The sequence below is a fragment of the Saccopteryx leptura genome, chromosome 7 (genome assembly GCF_036850995.1).
Source record: "Saccopteryx leptura isolate mSacLep1 chromosome 7, mSacLep1_pri_phased_curated, whole genome shotgun sequence".
In the NCBI taxonomy this organism is placed as follows: Eukaryota; Metazoa; Chordata; class Mammalia; order Chiroptera; family Emballonuridae; genus Saccopteryx; species Saccopteryx leptura.
Window position 1 is genome coordinate 8,305,748 of NC_089509.1, and position 22,701 is coordinate 8,328,448.

At 38.7% G+C, this 22,701-nt stretch overlaps 1 protein-coding gene across 8 annotated transcripts in view; it reads right to left on the reverse strand.

Moving 5' to 3' along the window:
- PTPN4 (protein tyrosine phosphatase non-receptor type 4) overlaps positions 1-22,701 on the reverse strand; it is a 218,024-nt gene that overhangs the window by 51,281 nt on the left and 144,042 nt on the right. For all 8 annotated transcript variants that reach the window (XR_010746663.1, XM_066346559.1, XM_066346563.1 and 5 more), the window contains 2 exons: positions 21,977-22,102; positions 6,089-6,247 (listed from right to left, as the gene is read on the reverse strand). Coding sequence is in view for 7 of the 8 variants with exons in the window: in XM_066346559.1 (XP_066202656.1) it covers positions 6,089-6,247; positions 21,977-22,102 (285 nt within the window). In the remaining variant the exon portion in view is untranslated. The remainder of the gene's footprint in view (positions 1-6,088; positions 6,248-21,976; positions 22,103-22,701) is intronic.

Consider the following 22,701-nt stretch of genomic DNA (forward strand, 5'->3'; position numbering starts at 1 on the left):
CAGAGGCTATTTGAGCATAACCTCTCCTTTAAACATTCATAGCCACAGAAAGACAGAGATAGGAAGGGAGCCCAAGCATACAGGCGTGGGTTGGCATTTAAGCCAAATTCTAAAGAAGAGGTAAAGAGAAGAGTGTAGACAGAGAAAAGAAAGCTGCAACAGAGAAAAGCAGAATTTTGGATTTTTGAACTGGGGCTATCATTGTTTTATATAAGTCACTTGTTAAGTAGCTTTTCAGAAGACGGTGAGCAGGTTCCCCACATGCATGATGGCTATTAGGGCTAGGTTAGTCTGGGAAGCTTCTACAAACTAATTATGTGCTCTCCCAGTTATCCCAGTAACTGTTTTCCCTCTCTGCGTTTCCAACTTGAATAACCAAACTATCTTTATCTACCTACCTGCTTACCTACTTTCTTACCTACCTACCTAAAACATAGTCTCTAAAAGTAATCAAGGATGTCATTAGACTCCTGAGGTTCGTATTTATTTACTTACTTTTATTTACTTTTTTAAAGTTAGAGGAGGAGGAGAGACTGACAGATTCCCGCATGCATCCAGACTGAGATCCAACTGGCAACCCCCGTCTGGGGCCAAGCTTGAAAAAAATCAAGCTATCTTCAGCGACTGAGGCCAATACTTGGACCAATTGAGCTACCCCAGTTCCCAGGCTGATGCTCAAACCAACTGAGCCACTGACTGCAAGAGGGGAAAAGAGAGAGAAGGGGGAGAAAGAAGGGGGAGAAAAGCAGATCGTTGCTTCTCATAAGTACCCTGACCAGGGATTGAACCTGGGATGTCCGCATGCTGGGCTGATGCTCTATCCACTGAGCAAATTGGCCAGGGTCAATCAGTTCCATTTTTAAGACATACCCCATACTCTGGTTTCTCTTCAGATCGCATAAATCTTTCGCCTTTTTAAAAGACATACTCTAAAAGTATTAATTCAATTTATTGTAACAAATCATAACTTACCTATAAAATATATAATATACAGCTTTCCTATGCAGCCAATCTATTACTTATGCAAACAATTATCTAGGAAGATGACTTTTGTAGCTAAACTATGCATTGTAATTAGAAATTATAATACATTTAAATAATGTCATGAAACAGGCCAGTTCTAAAAAAAAAATACCATTTCTAGGCCCAAAAGAAAGAAAAGAAAAACCTCACTCAAAAACAAACAAGCCCTGGCTGGTTGGCTCAGCGGTAGAGCGTCGGCCTGGCGTGTGGGGGACCCGGGTTCGATTCCCGGCCAGGGCACATAGGAGAAGCGCCCATTTGCTTCTCCACCCCCACCCCCTCCTTCCTCTCTGTCTCTCTCTTCCCCTCCCGCAGCCAAGGCTCCATTGGAGCAAAGATGGCCCGGGCGCTGGGGATGGCTCCTTGGCTTCTGCCCCAGGCGCTAGAGTGGCTCTGGTTGCGGCAGAGCGACGCCCCGGAGGGGCATAGCATCGCCCCCTGGTGGGCAGAGCATCGCCCCTGGTGGGCGTGCCGGGTGGATCCCGGTAGGGCGCATGCAGGAGTCTGTCTGACTGTCTCTCCCTGTTTCCAGCTTCAGAAAAATACAAACAAAACAAAACAAAAAAAAGTAACTGCTAAGTATAACAGAATGGAGGCATCATATACACGGAAAGAATGACCAAGCACATTGTGGAAGACAGCCCCATTAGAAATAATGCCAGCACCCTGAAAGAAGGAACCTGTAACTTAATGCAGTAGTTCTCAAACTTTTTGAAGTCGGGGCTCATTTAAAATTCTACAAATAATTGTAGGCGCAATATAATCAAATTTCTGAGAAATATGTTATAATAATTAAGTCAAATATTAAAGAAAAAATATAAAGTCCAAGCATGCTTTTATGGTAATTAAATGAAATAAATACAAATATTAAATTTATTCTGACATTAAAAAACATTTTTGTTATATTTTTTGAGTTATGCTTTTGAGAATTTGTAAAAAAGGGGTTAAAAAATAAAAAAATGAGAAAAATGTTATCTTTTTATATATATAGATACATTCTTAGAAAGATTCGGTAAATTCGGCAGGTCCCGGCGCAAATGTGTTAAGTTTTTTCATTCTTGTGTTGATGAGAAACATGAGCCTGATGTGTCCTAGGGATTTCTTCAATGATTGGGCATATATTTGAAAGGCAAACTCTCATTTCCTCGTTGATACATGAAAGAATTCCTCTCTTTTTACTCTTGTGTTGAGTGCAGAAAACCCCCACCATACATATCATGTTAACTGTACACCAAACAAAGGATAGAAGAAACTTGCCTCCAGTCTTTCTGGGGAACATGGGGGGTAGTGTACAAAATCCAGCACCACAGCTTAACAGCCTTTCGCAACCTAATCAGGCAAGTGAGGTGGGGGGTTGGGCAGACTGTCAGCTTACAGCCAATTCCCCACACCTCTGTCCCTCAAAAATCTAAACTCCAAAAACCTTGTTGGTTTTTTGGTCCCCAACAGGCACATATTTCTCTAGAATACCATAGGGCACACCTGGAAATCTAGGGTGCACCAGTGTGCCCTGGCACACACTTTGAGAACCACTGACTTAATGAGAAGGCGAGTATCAGCTATCAGTTGGTTTAGATAGGACTAAGGAAATAAAAACCAAAAAAAAAAAAAAAAAAAAAAAGGTTGTGATCAGCGCTGTGGCTTAGAAGTAGAGGTAATCATTTGGTTTTAAAGATGGGAGATGAAAATGATCTGTCATAGAAGAATTCAGAAAGAAATGACATCCCAAAGGGATTATTTTAATGACTTAAAAAAATAAGAAAGATAAATCCTGAAATATGTAAATTTTAAAAAAAGATGCTAAAGGTTTAACTGTACATACACATTTTTCATAGAAACATAAAGTTTATTCTAATTTAAGACTACAAAACAAAACCCCCCCCCCTATTCTTGGTAGAATAAACCTACCAGAAATAATGCAATCCATTTACAACTCCTATTTTCTAGGATACATACCAGGGGCTCATCTCTCATTCAATGTAATCACTAGTGTCATCCAAGTCTTCACTGGGCATTTAACGATCTATGAGATGACTAGACAGTGTTGGAAATATTAAGTAGCAAAGGTGAAGTAAGTAAGATGAACATAAATTATAAAAAGAATGAAGACATTATTTCTAAAATTTATTGTCTTATATACTGATATACAATTTCAACTTCATAATGCAGTAATTATCTCATCAGTTTGTGTACACTTTTACTTTATATATACTTTTTTTTTTTTGTATTTTTCTGAAGTTGGAAATGGGTAGGCAGTCAGACAGACTCCCACATGTGCTGACCGGGATCCACCCGGCATGCCCACCAGGGGGCAATGCTCTGCCCATCTGGGACATTGCTCTGTTGCAACCAGAGCCATTCTAGTGCCTGAGGCAGTGGCCATAGAGCCATCCTGAGCGCCCGGGCCAACTTTGCTCCAGTGGAGCCTTGGCTGCTGGAGAGGAAGAGAGAGACAGAGAGGAAGGAGAGGGGGAGGGATAGAGAAGCAGATGAGCGCTTCTCCTGTGTGCCCTGGCCGGGAATCGAACCCGGGACTCCTGCACGCCAGGCCGACGCTCTACCACTGAGCCAACCGCCAGGGCCACTTTATATATACTTTTTAATGTACAAAATGCTTTGCACATTAGCCTCATATTAATGTGCAATATCTTAATTTATTGGTTTATATAATACAGTTCATATGCTGGTTAAAATACAGTGTGAGAATTAGAAAAATATAAAATGCTTTGTAAGATACAATGATAGCCTGACCAGGCAGTGGCGCCATGGATACAGTGTCGAACTGGGATGCAGAGGACCCAGGTTTGAGACCTAAGGTCGCCAGCTTTGAGCATGGGCTCATCTGGTTCAAGCAAAGCTCACCAGCTTGGACCCAAGGTCGCTGGCTTGAGCAGGGGTTACTCGGTCTGCTGAAGGCCCACGTTCAAGGCACATATGAGAAAGCAATCAATGAACAACTAAGGTGTCCCAATGAAAAACTGATGATTGATGCTTCTCATCTCTCTTTGTTCTTGTCTGTCTGTTCCTATTTATCCCTCTCTCTGTCTCTGTAAAAAAATAAAAAAATAAAAGATACAATGATAGGCTGAGGCTTGAGTCCAAGGTCGCTGTCTTGAGCAAGTGGTCACTCGCTCTGCTATAGCCCTCCAGTCAAGGCACATATGAGAAAGCAATCAATGAACTACAAAGATGCCGCAACGAAGAATTGATGCGTCTCATCTGTCTCCCTTCCTGTCTGTCTTTCCCTACCTGTCTGTCTGTCTGACTCTGTCTATGTCAAAAAATAAAAAAAGACACATTGATAGGTAAGATTTGTTAATTGCTGAGAAAGAGAAAGGGGTGTAAGATAATACTGAATGTGATCAGGGTTAAAAAAAGGATGAATGGAAGAATAGATGGAGTGATCAGCAAAGCATTTATTATAGGTGCTACAGAAAAATGTCACTGGATCTCTAAGACCCATACTGAAAACTGTGTTTTTTGATCTATGGTGGGGAATCCACAGATGTGTAGAACCAATGACATTACTCTAACACCATTTTATAAAAGGACTTGAGCATCTGTGGGTTTTAGTATCTGCAGGAGTCTTAGAATCAGTACCCCATTGACGGACTACCGAAGTTTTGGAGGAGTCAAAAATTTTACGTGGACTTGACCAGGCAGTGGCGCAGTGGATAGAGCAGGCATGGCCAACATACAGCCTGCGGGCCGGATCCAGCCCGCATAATGAGTTTATACAGCCCATGATTAAATTTTTAATATTCTCCGCTACTTTAAAATCTCAGCTACTCAGAAGCGGAAGCACCTTTGATTATTGGAAATTGAGATGTTTAAGAAGATAATGATATGTGGAAAAGAATTCCGCGTGTGACTAATCTAGGGTTAACTTCCAGTAATTGATCAAATGGATTTGCGATACTTCTTTATTTTTTAAAAAAATTTCATTTTAAAGATTTACAACTTTTGTACTCGTCTGTTCTCGATATGAACTGTTTGACATTTAGCGGTGATGTGAAACCCACATTCTCTTAGGTGGAGTTTGCCAGTGCACAACCAAGGTCAAACAATTCGTTATTTTTGTGGTCAAGTGTGCTGAATCAAGTGGCATTGTGGCATAGACAGTAGTTGAAAACTGAAAATGTGTCCAGGCTATTTGTAAAAAAAAGTATATATAAAGTGGTCCTGGCGGTTGGCTCAGTGGTAGAGTGTCGGCCTGGCGTGCAGGAGTCCCGGGTTCGATTCCCGGCCAGGGCACACAGGAGAAGCGCTCATCTGCTTCTCTATCCCTCCCCCTCTCCTTCCTCTCTGTCTCTCTCTTCCTCTCCAGCAGCCAAGGCTCCATTGGAGCAAAGTTGGCCCGGGCGCTCAGGATGGCTCTATGGCCACTGCCTCAGGCACTAGAATGGCTCTGGTTGCAACAGAGCAATGTCCCAGATGGGCAGAGCATTGCCCCCTGGTGGGCATGCCGGGTGGATCCCCGTCAGCACATGTGGGAGTCTGTCTGACTGCCTACCCATTTCCAACTTCAGAAAAATACAAAAAAAAAAAAGTATATATAAAGTAAAAGTGTACACAAACTGATGAGATAATTACTGCATTATGAAGTTGAAATTGTATATCAGTATATAAGACAATAAATTTTAGAAATAATGTCTTCATTCTTTTTATAATTTATGTTCATCTTACTTACTTCACCTTTGCTACTTAATATTTCCAACACTGTCTAGTCATCTCATAGATCGTTTCCTGAAAAATATTTTTTAAAACTCTATCTTTCACTAACATTCTGCCTGACCACAGGACTACATTATCTGCAGAAACATTTAAGTGTATGCATTAAAAGTTCAAGAACATATTGAGTCAATAAAATACAAATTTATTTTTTTGGGGGGTGGGTGGAGCACCAAGAACTCTCAGGGACAAATAAGCACATAAACAGAAAATTTTAAAACACTGCAAAAATAAAACCTTATATCAAATACCCTAATTTCCCACAGTACTTTAAATGAAACAATTTGGGGCATTATAATTTATAAGAAGAAATTCAAATGAAAAAATATCTTACGGTGATGATTCCAGAATGATGCTGTTAGCTTGCGTTGAAGATGGAGATCTGTGATTCACAAATACTTCACTAGGGGAAGTATGAACCACATGGTCTACCAAATGACCAACTGAAGATGGGCGTACCCGGGTTCCCTCTTGTGTGAATGCAGAATTTCGACTACATAAAGAAGAAAACTGAGTAAGTATGTGCTTTAACTCAATCTTTAAAATTTTCTTTCTTTCTTTTTCTTAATAATTTTATTTTTTTATGGGGCGACATCAATACATAAGCATACATATATTCAAAGATAACATATCCAGGTTATCTTGCCGTTCAATTATGTTGCATACCTATCACCCAAAGTCAGATTGTCCTCTGTCACCTTCTATCTAGTTTTCTTTGTGCCCTCCCCCTCCCCCTTCCCCTCTCCCTCTCCCCCCCCCCCCCCCCGTAACCACCACACTCTTATCAATGTCTCTTAGTCTCACTTTTATGTCCCACCTATGTATGGAATAATGCAGTTCCTGGTTTTTTCTGATTTACTTATTTCACTTCGTATAATGTTATCAAGATCCCACTATTTTGCTGTAAATGATCCAATGTCATCATTTCTAATGGCTGAGTAGTATTCCATAGTGTGTATGTGCCACATCTTCTTTATCCACTCATCTATTAATGGGCTTTTTGGTTGTTTCCATGTCCTGGCCACTGTGAACAATGCTGCAATAAACATGGGGCTGCATGTGTCTTTACGTATCAATGTTGCTGAGTTTTTGGGGTATATACCCAGTAGAGGGATTGCTGGGTCATAAGGTAGTTCTATTTTCAGTTTTTTGAGGAACCACCATACTTTCTTCCATAATGGTTGTACTACTTTACATTCCCACCAACAGCGTATGAGGGTTCCTTTTTCTCCACAGCCTCTCCAACATTTGCTATTACCTGTCTTGTTGATAATAGCTAATCTAACAGGTGTGAGGTGGTATCTCATTGCAGTTTTGATTTGCATTTCTGTAATATCTAAAGAAGATGAGCATCTTTTCATATATCTGTTGGCCGTTTGTATTTCTTCCTGGGAGAAGTGTCTGTTCATGTCCTCTTCCCATTTTTTTATTGGATTGTTTGTTTGTTGTTGAGTTTTATGAGTTCTTTGTATATTTTGGATATTAGGCCCTAATCTGAGCTGTTGTTTGAAAATATCATTTCCCATTTAGTTGGCTGGCTGTTTATTTTGTTATCAGTTTCTCTTGCTGAGCAAAAACTTCTTAGTCAGATGTAGTCCCATTCATTAATTTTTGCCTTCACTTCTCTTGCCATTGGAGTCAAATTCATAAAATGCTCTTTAAAACCCAGGTCCATGAGTTTAGTACCTATGTCTTCTTCTATGTACTTTATTGTTTCAGGTCTTATGTTTAGATCTTTGATCCATTTTGAGTTAATTTTAGTACAGGGGGACAAACTGAGTCCAGTTTCATTCTTTTGCATGTGGCTTTCCAGTTTTCCCAGCACCATTTATTGAAGTGGCTTTCTTTTCTCCATTGTGTGTTGTTGGCCCCTTTATCAAAAATTATTTGACTATAGATTTGATTCCTGGCCAGGGCACACAGGAGAAGCGCCCATCTGCTTCTCCATCCCTCCCCTTCTCCTTCCTCTCTGTCTCTCTCTTCCCCTCCGGCAGTCAACGCTCCATTGGAGCAAAGTTGGCCCGGGCGCTGAGGATGACTCTATGACCTCTACCTCAGGCGCTGGAATGGCCCTGGTTGCAACAGAGCAACGTCCCAGATGGGCAAAGCATCGCCCCCTGGTGGGCATGCTGGGTGGATCCCGGTCGGGCGCATGTGAATCCCGATTGGGCGCATGTGGGAGTCTGTCTGACTGCCTCCCCGTTTCCAACTTCAGAAAAATACACACACACAAAAAGTATAAAAACTACAGTGATGCTTTCAGTTGTTATACATGGTATTTATCTACATCAATAAAAGTTAAGTCTTCAGGTATCAAACTTATTTGAAGCTCCTCAAAAAATTTTCTCCCCATGTTTTTAAAAACTGTCCTGCTTAAGTCAAACAGAGAAAATAAATACAATTAAAAAAATTATTTGACTATATATATGTAGTTTTATTTCTTGGTTTTTTATTCTGTTCCATTGGTCTGAGTGTCTATTTTTCTGCCAATACCATGCTGTTTTGATTGTAGTGGCCCTAAAATATAGTTTGAAGTCAGGCATTGTAATGCCCCCAGCTTCATTCTTTTTCTTTAAGATTGCTTTGGCTATTCGGGGTTTTTTATAGTTCCATATAAATCTGATGATTTTTTGCTCCATTTCTTTAAAAAATGTCACTGGAATTTTGATGGAAATTGCATTAAATTTGTATATTGCTTTGGGTAATATGGCCATCTTGATTATATTTATTCTTCCTAAACAAGAGCAAGGAATATTCTTCCATCTTATTATATCTTTTTCGATTTCCCTTAACAATGGTTTATAGTTTTCATTATATAAGTCCTTTACATTCTTTGTTATGTTTATTCCTAGGTATTTTTTTTGTTGTTGTTGCAATCGTGAAGGGGATTATTTTTTTGAGTTTGTTGTCAAATGTTTCATTGTTGGCATATAGAAAGGCTATGGACTTTTATATGTTAATTTTGTATCCTGCGACCTTACTGTATTGGCTTGTTTCTAGTAGTCTTTTTGTGGATTCTTTGGGGTTTTCGATGTATAGGATCATATCATCTGCAAAAAGTGATACCTTTACTTCTTCTTTTCCGATATGGATGCCTTTTATTTCTTTGTCTTGTCTGATTGCTCTGGCTAGAATGTCTAGTACCACTTAAATAAGAGTGGAGAGAGTGGACAACCCTGTCTTGTTCCTGATTTAAGGGGAAAAGCCTTCAGTTTTGTGCCATTTAATATGATGTTAGCTGATGGTTTATCATATATGGCCTTTATCATGTTGAGATATTTTCCTTCTATACCCATTTTGTTGAGAGTCTTAAACATAAAATTGTGTTGTATTTTACCGAAAGACTTTTCTGCATCTATTGATAAGATCATGTGGTTTTTGTTCTTTGTTTTGTTGATATGGTGTATTACGTTAACCGTTTTACGTATGTTGAACCATGCTTGAGATTCTGTGATGAATCCCACTTGATCATGATGAGCAATATTATCTTTTTAATATGTTGTTGTATTCGATTTGCTAGTATTTTGTTTAGTATTTTAGCATCTGTATTCATTAGAGATATTGGTCTGTAGTTTTCTATTTTTGTGCCATCCTTGCCTTATTTTGGTATGAGGGTTATGTTGGCCTCATAAAATGTATTTGGAAGTATTGCTTCTTCTTCAATTTTTTGGAAGACTTTCAGTAGAACAGGAACCAAGTCTTCTTTGAATGTTTGATAGAATTCCCTGGTATAGCCGTCAGGGCCTGGACTTTTATTTTTGGGGAGGTTTTTAATGTTTTTTTCTATTTCTTCTCTACTAATAGGCCTGTTTAGGCTTTCTGCTTCTTCTTGACTCAGTCTAGGAAGGTTGTATTGTTCTAGGAATTTATCCATTTCTTCTAGGTTGTTGAATTTAGTGGCATAAAGTTTTTCATAGTATTCTACAATAATTCTTTGTATATCTACGGTGTCCGAGGTGATTTCTCCTCTTTCATTTTGGATTTTGTTTATATGAGTTCTTTCTCTTTTTTCCTTGGTAAGTCTTGCCAAGGGTTTGTCAATTTTGATGATCTTTTCAAAGAACCAGCTCTTTGTTCTATTAACTTTTTCTATAGTTTTTCTGTTCTCTATTTCATTTATTTCTGCTCTGATTTTTATTATCTCCTTTCTTTGGCTGGTTTTGGGTTGTCTTTGATCTTCTTTTTCTAGTTCCTTAAGGTGTGAAGTTAAGTGGTTCACTTGGGCTCTCTCTTGTTTGTTCATATATGCCTGAAGTGATATGAACTTCCCTCTTATCACTGTTTTTGCTGCATCCCATAGATTCTGATATGTTGTATTGTCATTTTCATTATTCTGTATATATCTTTTGATCTCTGCACTTATTTCTTCTTTGACCCATTCATTTTTTAAAAGTATGTTGTTTAGCTTCCACATTTTTGTGGGATTTTGTTCCTCTTTTTTGCAGTTGAATTCTAGTTTCAAGGCTTTATGATCAGAAAATATGCTTGGTACAACTTCAATTTTTCTGAATTTGCTGATGTTGTTTTTGTGGCCCAACATATGGTCAATTCTTGAGAATGATCCATGTACACTGGAGAAAAATGTATACTCAGTCACTTTGGGATGAAATGTCCTGTAGATATCTATCATATCCAGGTGCTCTAGTATTTTGTTTAAGGCCACTATGTCTTTGTTGATTCTCTGTTTGGATGACCAATCTAGAGCCGTCAGCGGTGTATTGAGGTCTCCAAGTATGATTGTGTTTTTGTCAGTTTTTGTTTTAAGATCAATAAGTAGCTGTCTTATATATTTTGGTGCTCCTTGGTTTGGTGCATATATATTAAGAATTGTTATGTCTTCTTGATTCAGTGTCCCCTTAGCCATTATGAAATGGCCATTTTTGTCTCTGAGTACTTTTGCTGTCTTGTAGTCAGCATTATCAGATATGAGTATTGCTACGCCTGCTTTTTTTTGGGTGTTATTTGCTTGGAGTATTGTTTTCCAGCCTTTCACTTTGAATTTGTTTTTATCCTTGTTGCTTAGATGAGTTTCTTGTAGGCAGCATACAGTTGGATTTTCTTTTTTAATCCATTCTGCTACTCTGTGCCTTTTTATTGGTGAGTTTAATCTGTTTACATTTAGTGTAATTATTGACACTTGTGAGTTCCCTATTGCCATCTTATACATTGCTTTCTGTTAGTTTTGTGTCTTGTTTGATCCTTCTCTTTCATTTTTTCTATCTTTTGTTTTATTTGGTTGTATTCCATACATCTTTCCTCTGTTGCTATGTTTTTTAAATCACGTGCTTCTGTGGTGGTTTTTTCAATGGTGGTTACCTTTAAGTAATGAAAAGTGTTCCTACCCTGTTCATTGTAGTGCACTATTTTGTGAGCACTTTTGCACTCCATCGTCCTTTGCTACTGTTAATCTCCATCCACTCCCTCCCCTTTCTTATTGTTGTTGTCACAGTTTAAATTTGGTTTTATTGTGTTCTTGATGGAGCTTTTACTTGTGGCTTTGTTTCTTTTGTTCTTTGTATCAGATTGGAGAACCCCCTTTAGTAATTCCTGGAGTGGGGGTTTTCTGATGATAAATTCCCTCATCTTTTCTGTATCTGTGAATGTTTTTATTTCTCCTTCATATTTAAAGGATAGCTTTGATGGGTATAGTCTTCGTGGCTGAAAGTTCCTCTCTTTCTGGACATTAAATATTGGGGTCCACTCTCTTCTAGCTTGTAGAGTTTCTGTTGAGAAATCTGATGATAATGTAATGGGCCTTCCTTTATATGTTGTATTCTTCTTTTCCCTGGCTGCCTTGAGAATTTTTTCTTTGCCGTTGGTTTGTGCCAATTTCACTATGATGTGCCTTGGAGTAGGTTTGTTGGGGTTAACAAAACTCGGAGTTCTGTTTGCTTCTTGAATTTGAGGCTTTAGATCTCTCCACAGGCTTGGGAAGTTCTCATCTATTATTTGTTTGAGTACGTTCTACATTCCATTTTCTCTCTCTTCTCCCTCTGATATACTTATTATTCTTATGTTATTCTCTTTGATGGAGTCAGATAATTCCTGTAGGACTATCTCATTTAAAAAAATTTTTGAGTCTCTTTCTTCTTCTCTCTGTTGTGCCTCAAGTTGCATGTCTTCTATTTCACTAATCCTACCTTCTATCTGGCCAGTTCTATTAGCTAAGCTTGTTACCTCGTTTTTCAGCTCATGAATTGAGTTTTTCATCTCTGTTTGATTTGTTTTTATAGTTTCAATTTCCTTGGAAATATATTCTTTGTGTTCATTGAGTTGTTTTCTGAGCTTCCTAAATTGCCTTTCTGTGTTTTCTTGTATATCTCTGAGTATTTTTAGGATTTCTATTTTAAATTCTCTGTCGTTTAACTCCAAGGTTTCCAATATATTAAATTTTTTCTCCACAGATTTTTCCTCATCTATCTCTGTTACCTCTCTTTCTTTTGTATCCATGATATTTGATTTTCTCTTCCTTAATGGCATCTGAGGGTGGTTTTGTTGAAAGTGTTAATGAGATTTAATAAAGAATAAAAAAAAATAAAAATAAAAAATCAAAAAGTTATTGTTTTTAAAAAAAATTAAATAAAGAAAAATAAAATAAAATAAAAATTAAAAAAAAGGCAATTATTCTCCCCTCCTTTTTTCCTCTCCTCTCCTCTCTCCTCTTTCTTGAGAAAATCTTGTGGTGAACTGTGAATTATATTGTATTAAATAGAACAAACAATGCCTGTAATGGAGGGCCTGAATTGGGGAGAACTAATAAAAGGGCAAAAAACAAAAACAAATAAACAAACAAAAAACCCCCCAAAAAACAAAAAAGGGGGGTATGGACCCACAAAAAGAAAATAAGGAAAAAATTTGGGTCAAGAATAAAATGATTTGCTTTTAGGTGTTGGTTGACTAAGAGTTATGATGAGAGGAATAAGAGGGAAACAGGAAAATGGGGGGACAAATGAAAAAGTTACTATTGTATTTAGTGGCATAAGAACTAGATAAAATGGAGAGCCAGGGATGGGAGCACTGCTAGTGAGTTAAAAAGGTGAATTAAAACCCCCCCCCAAATGCCACAAACATAAGTTTGAGTCCCAGATAAGAGAATTTGTTAGTTATTGTGGTTTGAATGAGAGGAGACGTAAAGGAGTAAGGAAGAAACTAATATAGAGGGAGAAAAGAAAAAGAGAGAAAAAAAGAGGGAACCACTAAAAGAAGAAAAAAGAAAAAAGAGGAGAGAAAGAGTTAAGAGTTTTGGAGTGTAACCCTCGTAGAGAGAAAGGAAGAGGAAAGAAAAGATAATGGGAGATGTAACACTTACGGGTAGTGTAGTTCAAGGAGAGGAGAGAGTAAGACCGGCAGAGAGTTAAACAACCAAATTGGAGGAGGAAAAAAAAATCAAGAATGAAGATAAGAGAAACAAATGAACAAATATAATAAAATGGGATAGGTTATAAAGTCTGCAGATTATTCTTGATTTTGAGAGGTTATCTTCTTGCTTTTTCTTTTCTCTCCCTCTTCCTGGTCGGTGACTCTGTACCTCGGGTTCTGCCCCTTTGGCACGCTCAGGTAGAGGTTTGCAGTTGATAAGTCTCTATGGCGATGTCATGTATTGTGCTTTCAGTCTCGTTGGCAGTCGACTCGGCTCATTAGCATTTATAGGCTCCGACAGTGAGAGAGTCCGTGTTCCTGGAGCCTCTCTCCTAGTCTTTCCTTCGTCAGTTAGTAGCCTTATAATCCAGCTATGGGGTTGCTGCTGCCTCTGCCTGGATAGTAAGAGGCTCAAAGAGCTGGCAACTCCCTACTCTATTTCCACTCAGCACAGGGCTCTGGGTAAGGCTCAGTCAGTCAGAGCTGCTAGCATAATCAGGTGGGGCTTCCGCCCACTCAAAGACCTCTGGCTCTGCCACTCTGTCCAGTAACATGGGCGGGCGCCCACTCCCAGAGTGCTTGGAGGAAACTCTCGCTCACTATCTGCGTGCGCAGACCAGGATATCAGGCCGGAAGTCTCACACTCTGAATGAAACCCCCACCCACACGGAAAAGTTCCAGCGTTGGAATTGGCTCTCGCTCCCTCCCCATGCGCAGCTTTTTCAGGGCGCTGGGGTGGCACAAGATTCCGCTTTTGGCCCACACAACGTCCTCTGACTCTGCCCCTCTGTGGGATAACACAGGCGCCCACTCCTGAGGTGCTGGGAGTAGTCTCTTGCCCACTCTTCGTGCACACCGACCAGGATATCAGGCCGGCCGCCTCACCCTCTGAGTGAAACCCCCGCCCGCACGGAAAAGTTCCAGCGTTGGAATTGGCTCTCGCTCCCTCCCCGTGCGCGGCTTTTGCAGGGCACTGGGGCAGCCCAGAGATTCCGCACAAAAGGCCCCTGACTCTGCCTCTCTGTGGGGTAACACGAGCGCCCACTGCTGAGACACTCGGAGGAATCTCTCACCCACTATTTGCACGCACCGACCAGGGAAAATGGCTGCCCTGCTTGTCTTTCTTTGTCTGGGTTTGGCGCGAGTGTTAGCTTGTATGACTGGGTTGCCACAGGCACAGTTTTTCCTCGGCTTGGATCTCCGTGCCACATCCTGGTTCGGCCGTTTGTGCCGTGGCCTGGATCTATTCACTTCCTTTGCCAGCCTTAGTTTCTATATTCTCAGTTCCCAGTGAAAGCAGCCCTGTTTAGGTTAGTGAGGAAGGTGGAGCATTTCTTACTCCCTATTTCCTTTGGGGTTTGATTATATATTTAGCCAATTTTTCGCTCGACCATACCTTCGGGTGTATTGCGAAAAATCTGGAGGCTCCAAGTATAGGTTTTTCTGTTTCTGGTTGAAGATCTTGTTGAGTTTTGGGGGAGATTTATCGGTATCGCTTCCTACCGCGCCATTACTCTGACGTCATCCTAAAATTTTCTTACTTATGTAATTACATCAAAAAGTGGGTGTTAAAACTGAGACTCATGGACATGGATAAGAATGCAGTGGTAACCAGCGGAAGGGTAAGGGTAAGCAGAAGGGTAAGGGTAAGCGGGAGGGTAAGGGTAAGGTTAAGGGTAAGCGGAAGGGTAAGGGTAAGGGTAAGCGGAAGGGTAAGGGTAAGGGTAAGGGTAAGCGGAAGGGTAAGGGTAAGCAGAAGGGGAAGGGGAAGGGCAAGGGGAAGGGGAAGGGGAGGGAGGGAGGAGGTGGGGGAGGGGAAGACCTAAAGAAAACCAAATAAAAGGTGATGGAGGACAATTTGACTTTGGGTGATGGGTATACAACATAATCAAATGTCAAAGTGACCGGGAGATGTTTTCTCTGAATCTATGTACTCTAATTGATCAATGTCACCTTGTTAAAATTAATTGTCTAAATTTAAAAAAAAAGTGGGTGTGTTTTTAAGACTAATGATGTCGACTATTCGGAATCTCTGACAAAAACAGTGTGATGTGAACATAAAGAACACAGAATGGGAAGTCAATATCTGAGTTATAGTTAACCACTGCCACAAGGATTTCACCTATGCAGTCATCTATTATCGCTATCAACTTTAATGTTTCTAGGTTTTAGTCACAACTTTGTATCCTTTTTTTTCAATTTATTGTGTTGACATGATTTCAAGTGTCCCACTCAATATAACACCCTCTACCCCCCACATCATGCCCCCCCATACAAAGTCTCTTTTCACTCTCATTTCACCCCTTTAAACCCTTCCCCTATTTCCACCACCCCTTTCCCTCTGGGAATTGCTACCCTGTTGTGCGTATCTATACAACTTGTGTCTTAATGAGCATTTTAAAAATAAATCGATAGAATAAATGATTCAGAAATACCTTCTGGTCTGATTTTTAAAATTAAATTTATTGGGATGACATTGGTTCATAGGATTATATAGGTTTCAAGTGTACATTTCTATGATACATTTCCTGTATATTTCACTGAGTGCCCACCACCCACCGCCAAACTGTCTTCTGTTACCATATACCTGGTCCCCTTTTCCTTTACTAGCTGCCCACCCCCTTCCTTCTAGTAACTACCACACTATTGTCTGTGTCTGAGTTTCAGTGTTTGTTTGTTTGTTTGTTTTTTACAGAGACAAAGAGAGAGTCAGAGAGAGGGATAGATAGGGACAGCCAGACAGGAACAGAGAGAGATGAGAAGCATCAATCATAGTTTTTCATTGTGACCCCTTAGTTCAGGGATAGTCAACCTTTTTATACCTACCACCCACTTTTGTATCTGTTAGTAGTAAAATTTTCTAACTGCTCACCAGTTCCACAGTAATGGTGATTTATAAAGTAGGGAAGTAACTTTACTTTATAAAATTTATAAAGCAGAGTTACAGCAAGTTAAAGCATATAATAATAATTACTCACCAAGTACTTTATGTCAGATTTTTGCTAAGTTTGGCAGAATAAATCTTTATAAAACAACTTACTATAGTTAAATCTATCTTTTTATTTATACTCTGCATACATAAAAATTACATTAGTTAATTGAATTATTAGTGGGATCCCTGAGGCTGATACTGGGAAACTAAATATTGAATATCCGGTTCAATATTTGTGAGGAACAAACGAAGGTCTCCCTTTTTGGCAATATTCAGGCAGTTTCTTTCTTTTGTCATAATATGATTAACAGCACTAAATCCTGATTCCACAAGATATGAGGTAGGGAAAGGTATCAATAAACTGAATACCATTTTCCACATATTTGGATATAAGACCGGAATTTTTTAATTTTGCCATAGGTTTTCATATCCATCACTGTCAAATTTATGTTTACTTTCTTCATCAGATCTAATTTCTAACAGTTCTTCTTGGCAAGCTGTATCAGCCTCTTCAATATTTACAGTAAAAGGATTTTTCATCCAGTCATATAACCTTCAATTTCAAAATATCTTCAAAATGTTTTGCCATGTCCAATTTAAGTTTGTTGAGGTGGCTACTGAATCTGTCAATATCCTCTGGAGTTACATCTTCTTTTATAGATAATAATTGAGGAAACTGATGAAATTCTCTCTTCAATAGATTATGATGAAGTAGTTCAAGTTTGTGAATAAACAATAGCACAATACTTTGACAACCTATCAGAGTTTTATTAGCTCCTTGAAGCTGCAAATTGACATTGTTAAATCTCTTGAAAATATCTGCCAAGTAAAAGGCATCATTCTTTACTGTTTTTAACTGTTGACACAGATTGGTCTCATTATTACTTTCAAAAAATTGTATGACACTATCATATAATGCTACAAATCTAGCCAAAGATGTACCTACCCTTTGACAGCCACGAAACTTCTGTGTGCAAAAGTAACTTAATAAAATCTTCATTATTATCCTGGCAAAGCTGCCGAAACATTCTATCATTCTTGGCATTGGATTTGATCTTGTTTACAGCTGGAATTATTATAGTTAATGATGAATGGAGACTTGTACTTAGATGTTTTCCTAAAAGATGTTGTCTGTGCACCACACAATGAATACATAAAACATTTGGCACTTCCTGCTTCAAATAAGCAACAAATCCACGATAGAGACCTACCATTGATGGTGCTCCATCAGTAGCGCATGCAACAAATATTATTCAAAGGAATATTATTTTTTGTAAAGTATGTTCTCACAGTATTAAATACAGTGTGTCCGTAAAGTCATGGTGCACTTTTGACCGGTCACAGGAAAGCAACAAAAGACGATAGAAATGTGAAATCTGCAACAAATAAAAGGAAAACCCTCCCAGTTTCTGTAGGATGATATGGCAGCATGTGCACATGCGCAGATGATGACGTAACACCATGTATACAGCGGAGCAGCCCACGGCCATGCCAGTCGAGATGTGGACAGTACAGAGGAAAGTTCAGTGTGTTCTGTGGCTCGCTAAATTCAAATCCATGACCAAAGTGCAACGTGAATATCGGCGTGCTTATAACAAAGTGCCACCACATAGGAATAACATTACTCGGTGGGATAAGCAGTTGAAGGAAACCGGCAGTTTGGTGGAGAAACCCCGTTCTGGTAGGCCATCAGTCAGTGACGAGTCTGTAGAGGCTCTACGGGATAGCCCTAAAAAATCTGTGCGTGAGCCCACATCGAACTGCAGTGAGTAGGTATAAAACTGGGAGAGTTTTCCTTTTATTTGGTGCAGATTTCACATTTCTATCGTCTTTTGTTGCTTTCCTGTGACCGGTCAAAAGTGCACCATGACTTTATGGACACACTGTATAGATAATTCTTTTGTATCTGTGATGAGATTTATTGCAAATAGTATTTCTTCTAGTGCTATATTGTTTTCATCAAAATAGAGTACATATGCCATCAATAAAGCATCATTATTGGCAATGGTAGATTCATCCAATTGCATGGAAAATGAAGAGTTCTGAAGAATACTTATAAGTTTGTTTTCAATATTAACCGCCATTTCATCAATTCGTTGCTTTACTGTGCTATCACTTAGGGGCAACGTTTTTTAAATTTGAGGTATATCCTGATGCATTACTGTTGAGATAAATTCTTTTATAGAGGGTATTATTACAATTTCTCCAATATTATAGCTTTTACCACTTTTGCAATTATTTGTGAAATGCAATAAGTGGCAATTAATCCATCTTTGTTCATTGTGTGTTTCTTAAATGATGCAATGATAGTTGAATGATTTTGAAATTTTTTATATATTTCTTGAAAATATTCAATGGGCTTGTCATTTGGATGCTTTGTAGAAAGATGTTCTTGCAATCGACTTGGCTTCATTGCCTCATTGGATAATGTTTCATGGCACAATAAACACATCGGGTGTTGTTTATTTGCAACAGATTTTATGAAACCCATCTTCAGATACTCTGGCTAATAGCCGCGTGCATATTTCATTTTTTGAGACATGGGCTCACGATATTTCACAATATTTTGTTTGAAGCTGTAAGCACGTGCTTGCTCTCAGAAATATACGTACTGACTTTAGTTTCGATTATGTAATGATTAGCTTCACGTGAACAAAACTTATGTGCTTGAAGTCTGTTGCGTGTTCGCAACGTTACAAGTATTGTGATTGAGCAAAAGTTTGTTGAAATGAGACTAACTTATAGTGAGTATCTGTGGTTGTGCATTTTATAAAATTTTATGTAGCGAGTGTTGGCCAATGGCATCACTTCTTTGCTATTAGGGCGAAGTAGCGAGACATTGCCTAGTTTTGGCAGTCCAAGGGGGGGTTCCGAGAATGTTACCTTATTACCCTAAAATCCAAGAACTGAGATGAAAATATGAGTTAATTGGCGTCTCCACTGTCCGCCAGTTTCTGTCATAGAAAGAAGAGTCAAACCATGGAGTACTTTGTCTATGGGGTAATAAAACGAGACGAACTGCTAGTTTTTGAGCGACGATAGTTGTCATAAACTGCCCGCTGGATCGGGCAGCGGGTATGAACCTGGGGCCAGGTACCTGACTGCTTGCGGATGCAGGCCAGGTGGTCGCGAAAGAGGTCGGGTGTGGTCCCAATACAAACGCCCTGTAACAGAGTCTGACGGCTGTCCTGATCTTGACGGGTCAACAGTTAGTCAATTAGAATGTAATCGCAGCGCCCGTTTCGTTGCTCTGCTACCGCCCACCATAAAAGCTGGAGCGCCCACTAGTGGGCGGTAGGGACCAGGTTGACTACCACTGCCTTAGTTGCTCATTGATTGCTTTCTCATATGGGCTTTGACCGTGGGCCTTCAGCAGACCAAGTAACCCCCTTGCTCGAACCAGTGACCTTGGGTCTAAGCTGGTGAGCTTTTGTTCAAACCAGATGAGCCAAGCTCAAGCTGGCGACCTCAGGGTCTCGAACCTGGGTCCTCTGCATCCCAGTCCGACACACTATCCACTGCGCCACTGCCTGGTCAGGCAAGTTTCAGTTTTATATCCCACATATGAGTGAAAATGTACGGTTATATTTTCTGACTTACTTCACTTAGTATAATATTTTTAAATCCTTATAAATGTTTTTATCTATGGGACTTTCTTTAATTCCTAAGAATAAACACTGCCCTGACCTGTGGTGGCGCAGTGGATAAAGCGTCAACCTGGAAACTCTGAGGTCACCGGTTTGAACCCTGGGCTTGCCTGGTCAAGGCACATATGGGTGTTGATGCTTCCTGCTCCTCCCCCCTTCTCTCTCTCTCTCTCTTCCTCTCTAAAGTGAAAAAAAAAAAAGAATAAATAATGACATGTTTCTATCTTCATAAGTGACACAGTCACATTAATTATTGTCATTACTATTATATTTTTTAAAGATTTTATCTACTGATTTTATGTGTTAGGGGTAGTGAGAATATCAACTCATAGTTGCTTCACTTTAGTTGTTCATTGACTGCTTCTTATGTGTGTCCTGACCAGGCAAGCCCAGGGTTTCAAACCAGCAACCTCAGCATTCTAGGTCATCGCTTTATGTGCTGTGCCTCCACAGGCACATCATTACCATTATTATGATAGTTTTTGAGCACTTAGTATGTACATTATGTGCCAGGTATTATTTTAAGCATTTTACATATATCACCTCATTTAACCCTAACAATACTATAAGAAAGACAATATTATTATAAACATAATATTATAGATCAACAAAATGGGACAAAGAGATTAATTAACTTGTTCCAAGTTCCGATGTATAGTGATTCCTGGGCCCATGCTCTTAACTACTACACTGTACTGTCTCTTTAAAATTTTGATATAATTTAATTTACATCATGCCTAAAACTGTTTCATTAATCAGAGCTTGTGCTAATTAATTAATCCAATCATCTGGTTTAAATTTCTCATTCCTGTTAACAAAAGGAGAAATGGCTGGCTGGAAGAGAAACCAGAAAATGAAATTTCTGGATTTTCTTCAAACAAGCTTATGACTACAGGTAGTCTATTTCAACCAAGACGATTTAGAAACCTGCAATTAGCAAGACAGAAACTTCTTAGTCTATTTTTTCTAGTAGTAAAAAAGAAATCTGGGTATTAGGCATCATTCTGTGGACCAAACTTTTTATGCATACTTTACTTCCAATATGGTAGAAGTTTATTCGTTGGCTGAAGACAGCCACCAGTGATACAATTTTACTTTAGCGGACATTTATTGCACATTAATGGGTATAAAATATTTTAAAAGAAATATTTCTTCAGATATTGTATTCAATACCAAAATTCAAATATTTTATATATCAACCTATGAGTTAAACAGGTCTGTAAATGTGCTAACTTAATTTGTTATTATATTAATTATATATATATATTACAACACATCTGTTAGCATTATAAAATTAAAATAATATCTTTGGGTAATATAAGTTGACATTATTGTCATCTACATATAACAGAGTTTATAGCTTTTGTGAGAAACCCTAGAGTGACACACATACACAGCAAGGCTAACATACTGCTTCTTAACATAGCTATGGCTAAGCTACTGGAAAATCCTGTTTTCTAGACCAGTGGTCCCCAACCCCCAGGCCGCAGACCGGTACCAGTCCATGGGCCATTTGGTACTGGTCGGCAGAGAAAGAATAAGTAACTTACGTTATTTACGTTTTATTTATATTTAAGTCTGAATGATGTTTTATTTAAAAAAAATTACCCGATTCCCTCTGTTACATCTGTCTAAGACTCACTCTTGACGCTTGTCTCATAAGTTCGACAATTATATTTTAAAATACCACAGTTTTTATGCCAGTCGCATAATTTTATTTTGTGCATTTATCTGTCTCACCCTAAAAGCCGGTCCGTGAAAATATTTTCTGAAATTAAACCAGTCTTGTGGCCCAAAAAAGGTTGGGGACCACTGTTCTAGATCATTGTAAATGGCAGAGCTGTGGCTGGGGTAGGAGCTTTAAGTAAGTGAATCACAGTCATAATTTTCAGAAAATATATGCTCCTTTAGAAATTCTGTCGGAGATCCACATGGAAAAGGATTATGTCAACAACAGCCATATTCCCAGATTTTAAGTCTAGTAACAGATCTTGATTTATTGGCTAGGGACCCTTACTCTGAAAGTCACCTGTGTAAGAAAGTAAGTATCCTTGTTGAATGCTCTACTATCTCATTTGCCAAGGCTATTCTATGCCACTCATGCAATGAACTGTAGGCTCAGAGGAAGGCTAAAAGGAAATAATAATTGGGAGCAACAAAAATCATATCTAACCAAAGATTTAAATAAGAAAGATTGACAAATTTTGATCTTCAAGTAATGGACATATATAGCCAATAATTTAGAAATGAGCACAATGTATATCTGATTTGAGTCCATACTTACTGATTAGGAGTTCCAGGTGGAGAGCGTGATGGAAGGCTTTGTGTTTCTAATCTGTCATCCGATACTGAATTTCTGCTTACTATTTCCCAATCCATTAATTTCCGTGCCAAGGGCTTACTTGGGGATCTGCAGAAATAATTTACTATGTAAAAAACTTTAATTTTATACACCAAACTATGAACTAAAACTTAAAATTTGTATTAATATACCATATTCTAGATGAGTAAACACAAAGAGTTTACATATAAGAAATTATTGCATTTGGAGGCTATTTAACAAGTAAGTTCCTAAGAAAGTAAATCTGCTTTATATGAAGGAAGAAAAGATAAGCTAGGAAAAGCAGGAGAATTAGTAAGAGGAGAAAAAGAGATAAAAAAGGAGAAAGAAAGAGATGTCTACCAAAAGTTTTCTCAAATATTATCAATATTATAGATATTGCCTATTCATATTCCAGAGTCTCTGGAACTCTACCTTATCCTGGATGTATTAAGTAATTCCTAGCATATTATCTCCTGAATGTCCTTAAATCTAAACCCTGATTCTCTGTCTCAGTGAGAACATGGCAAAAATCCTAAATATGTATATTACATTTTATATGTAATTTTTTCCTTTTTTATGTAGTAGGCTAGTGGATATTTTTCTATTTTTTTTAAAAACACACCTGGAAGGTTAACTGTTCTGTCTCATGGTGGGGGAATATGTTTTATTACCTATTTATATGTTGT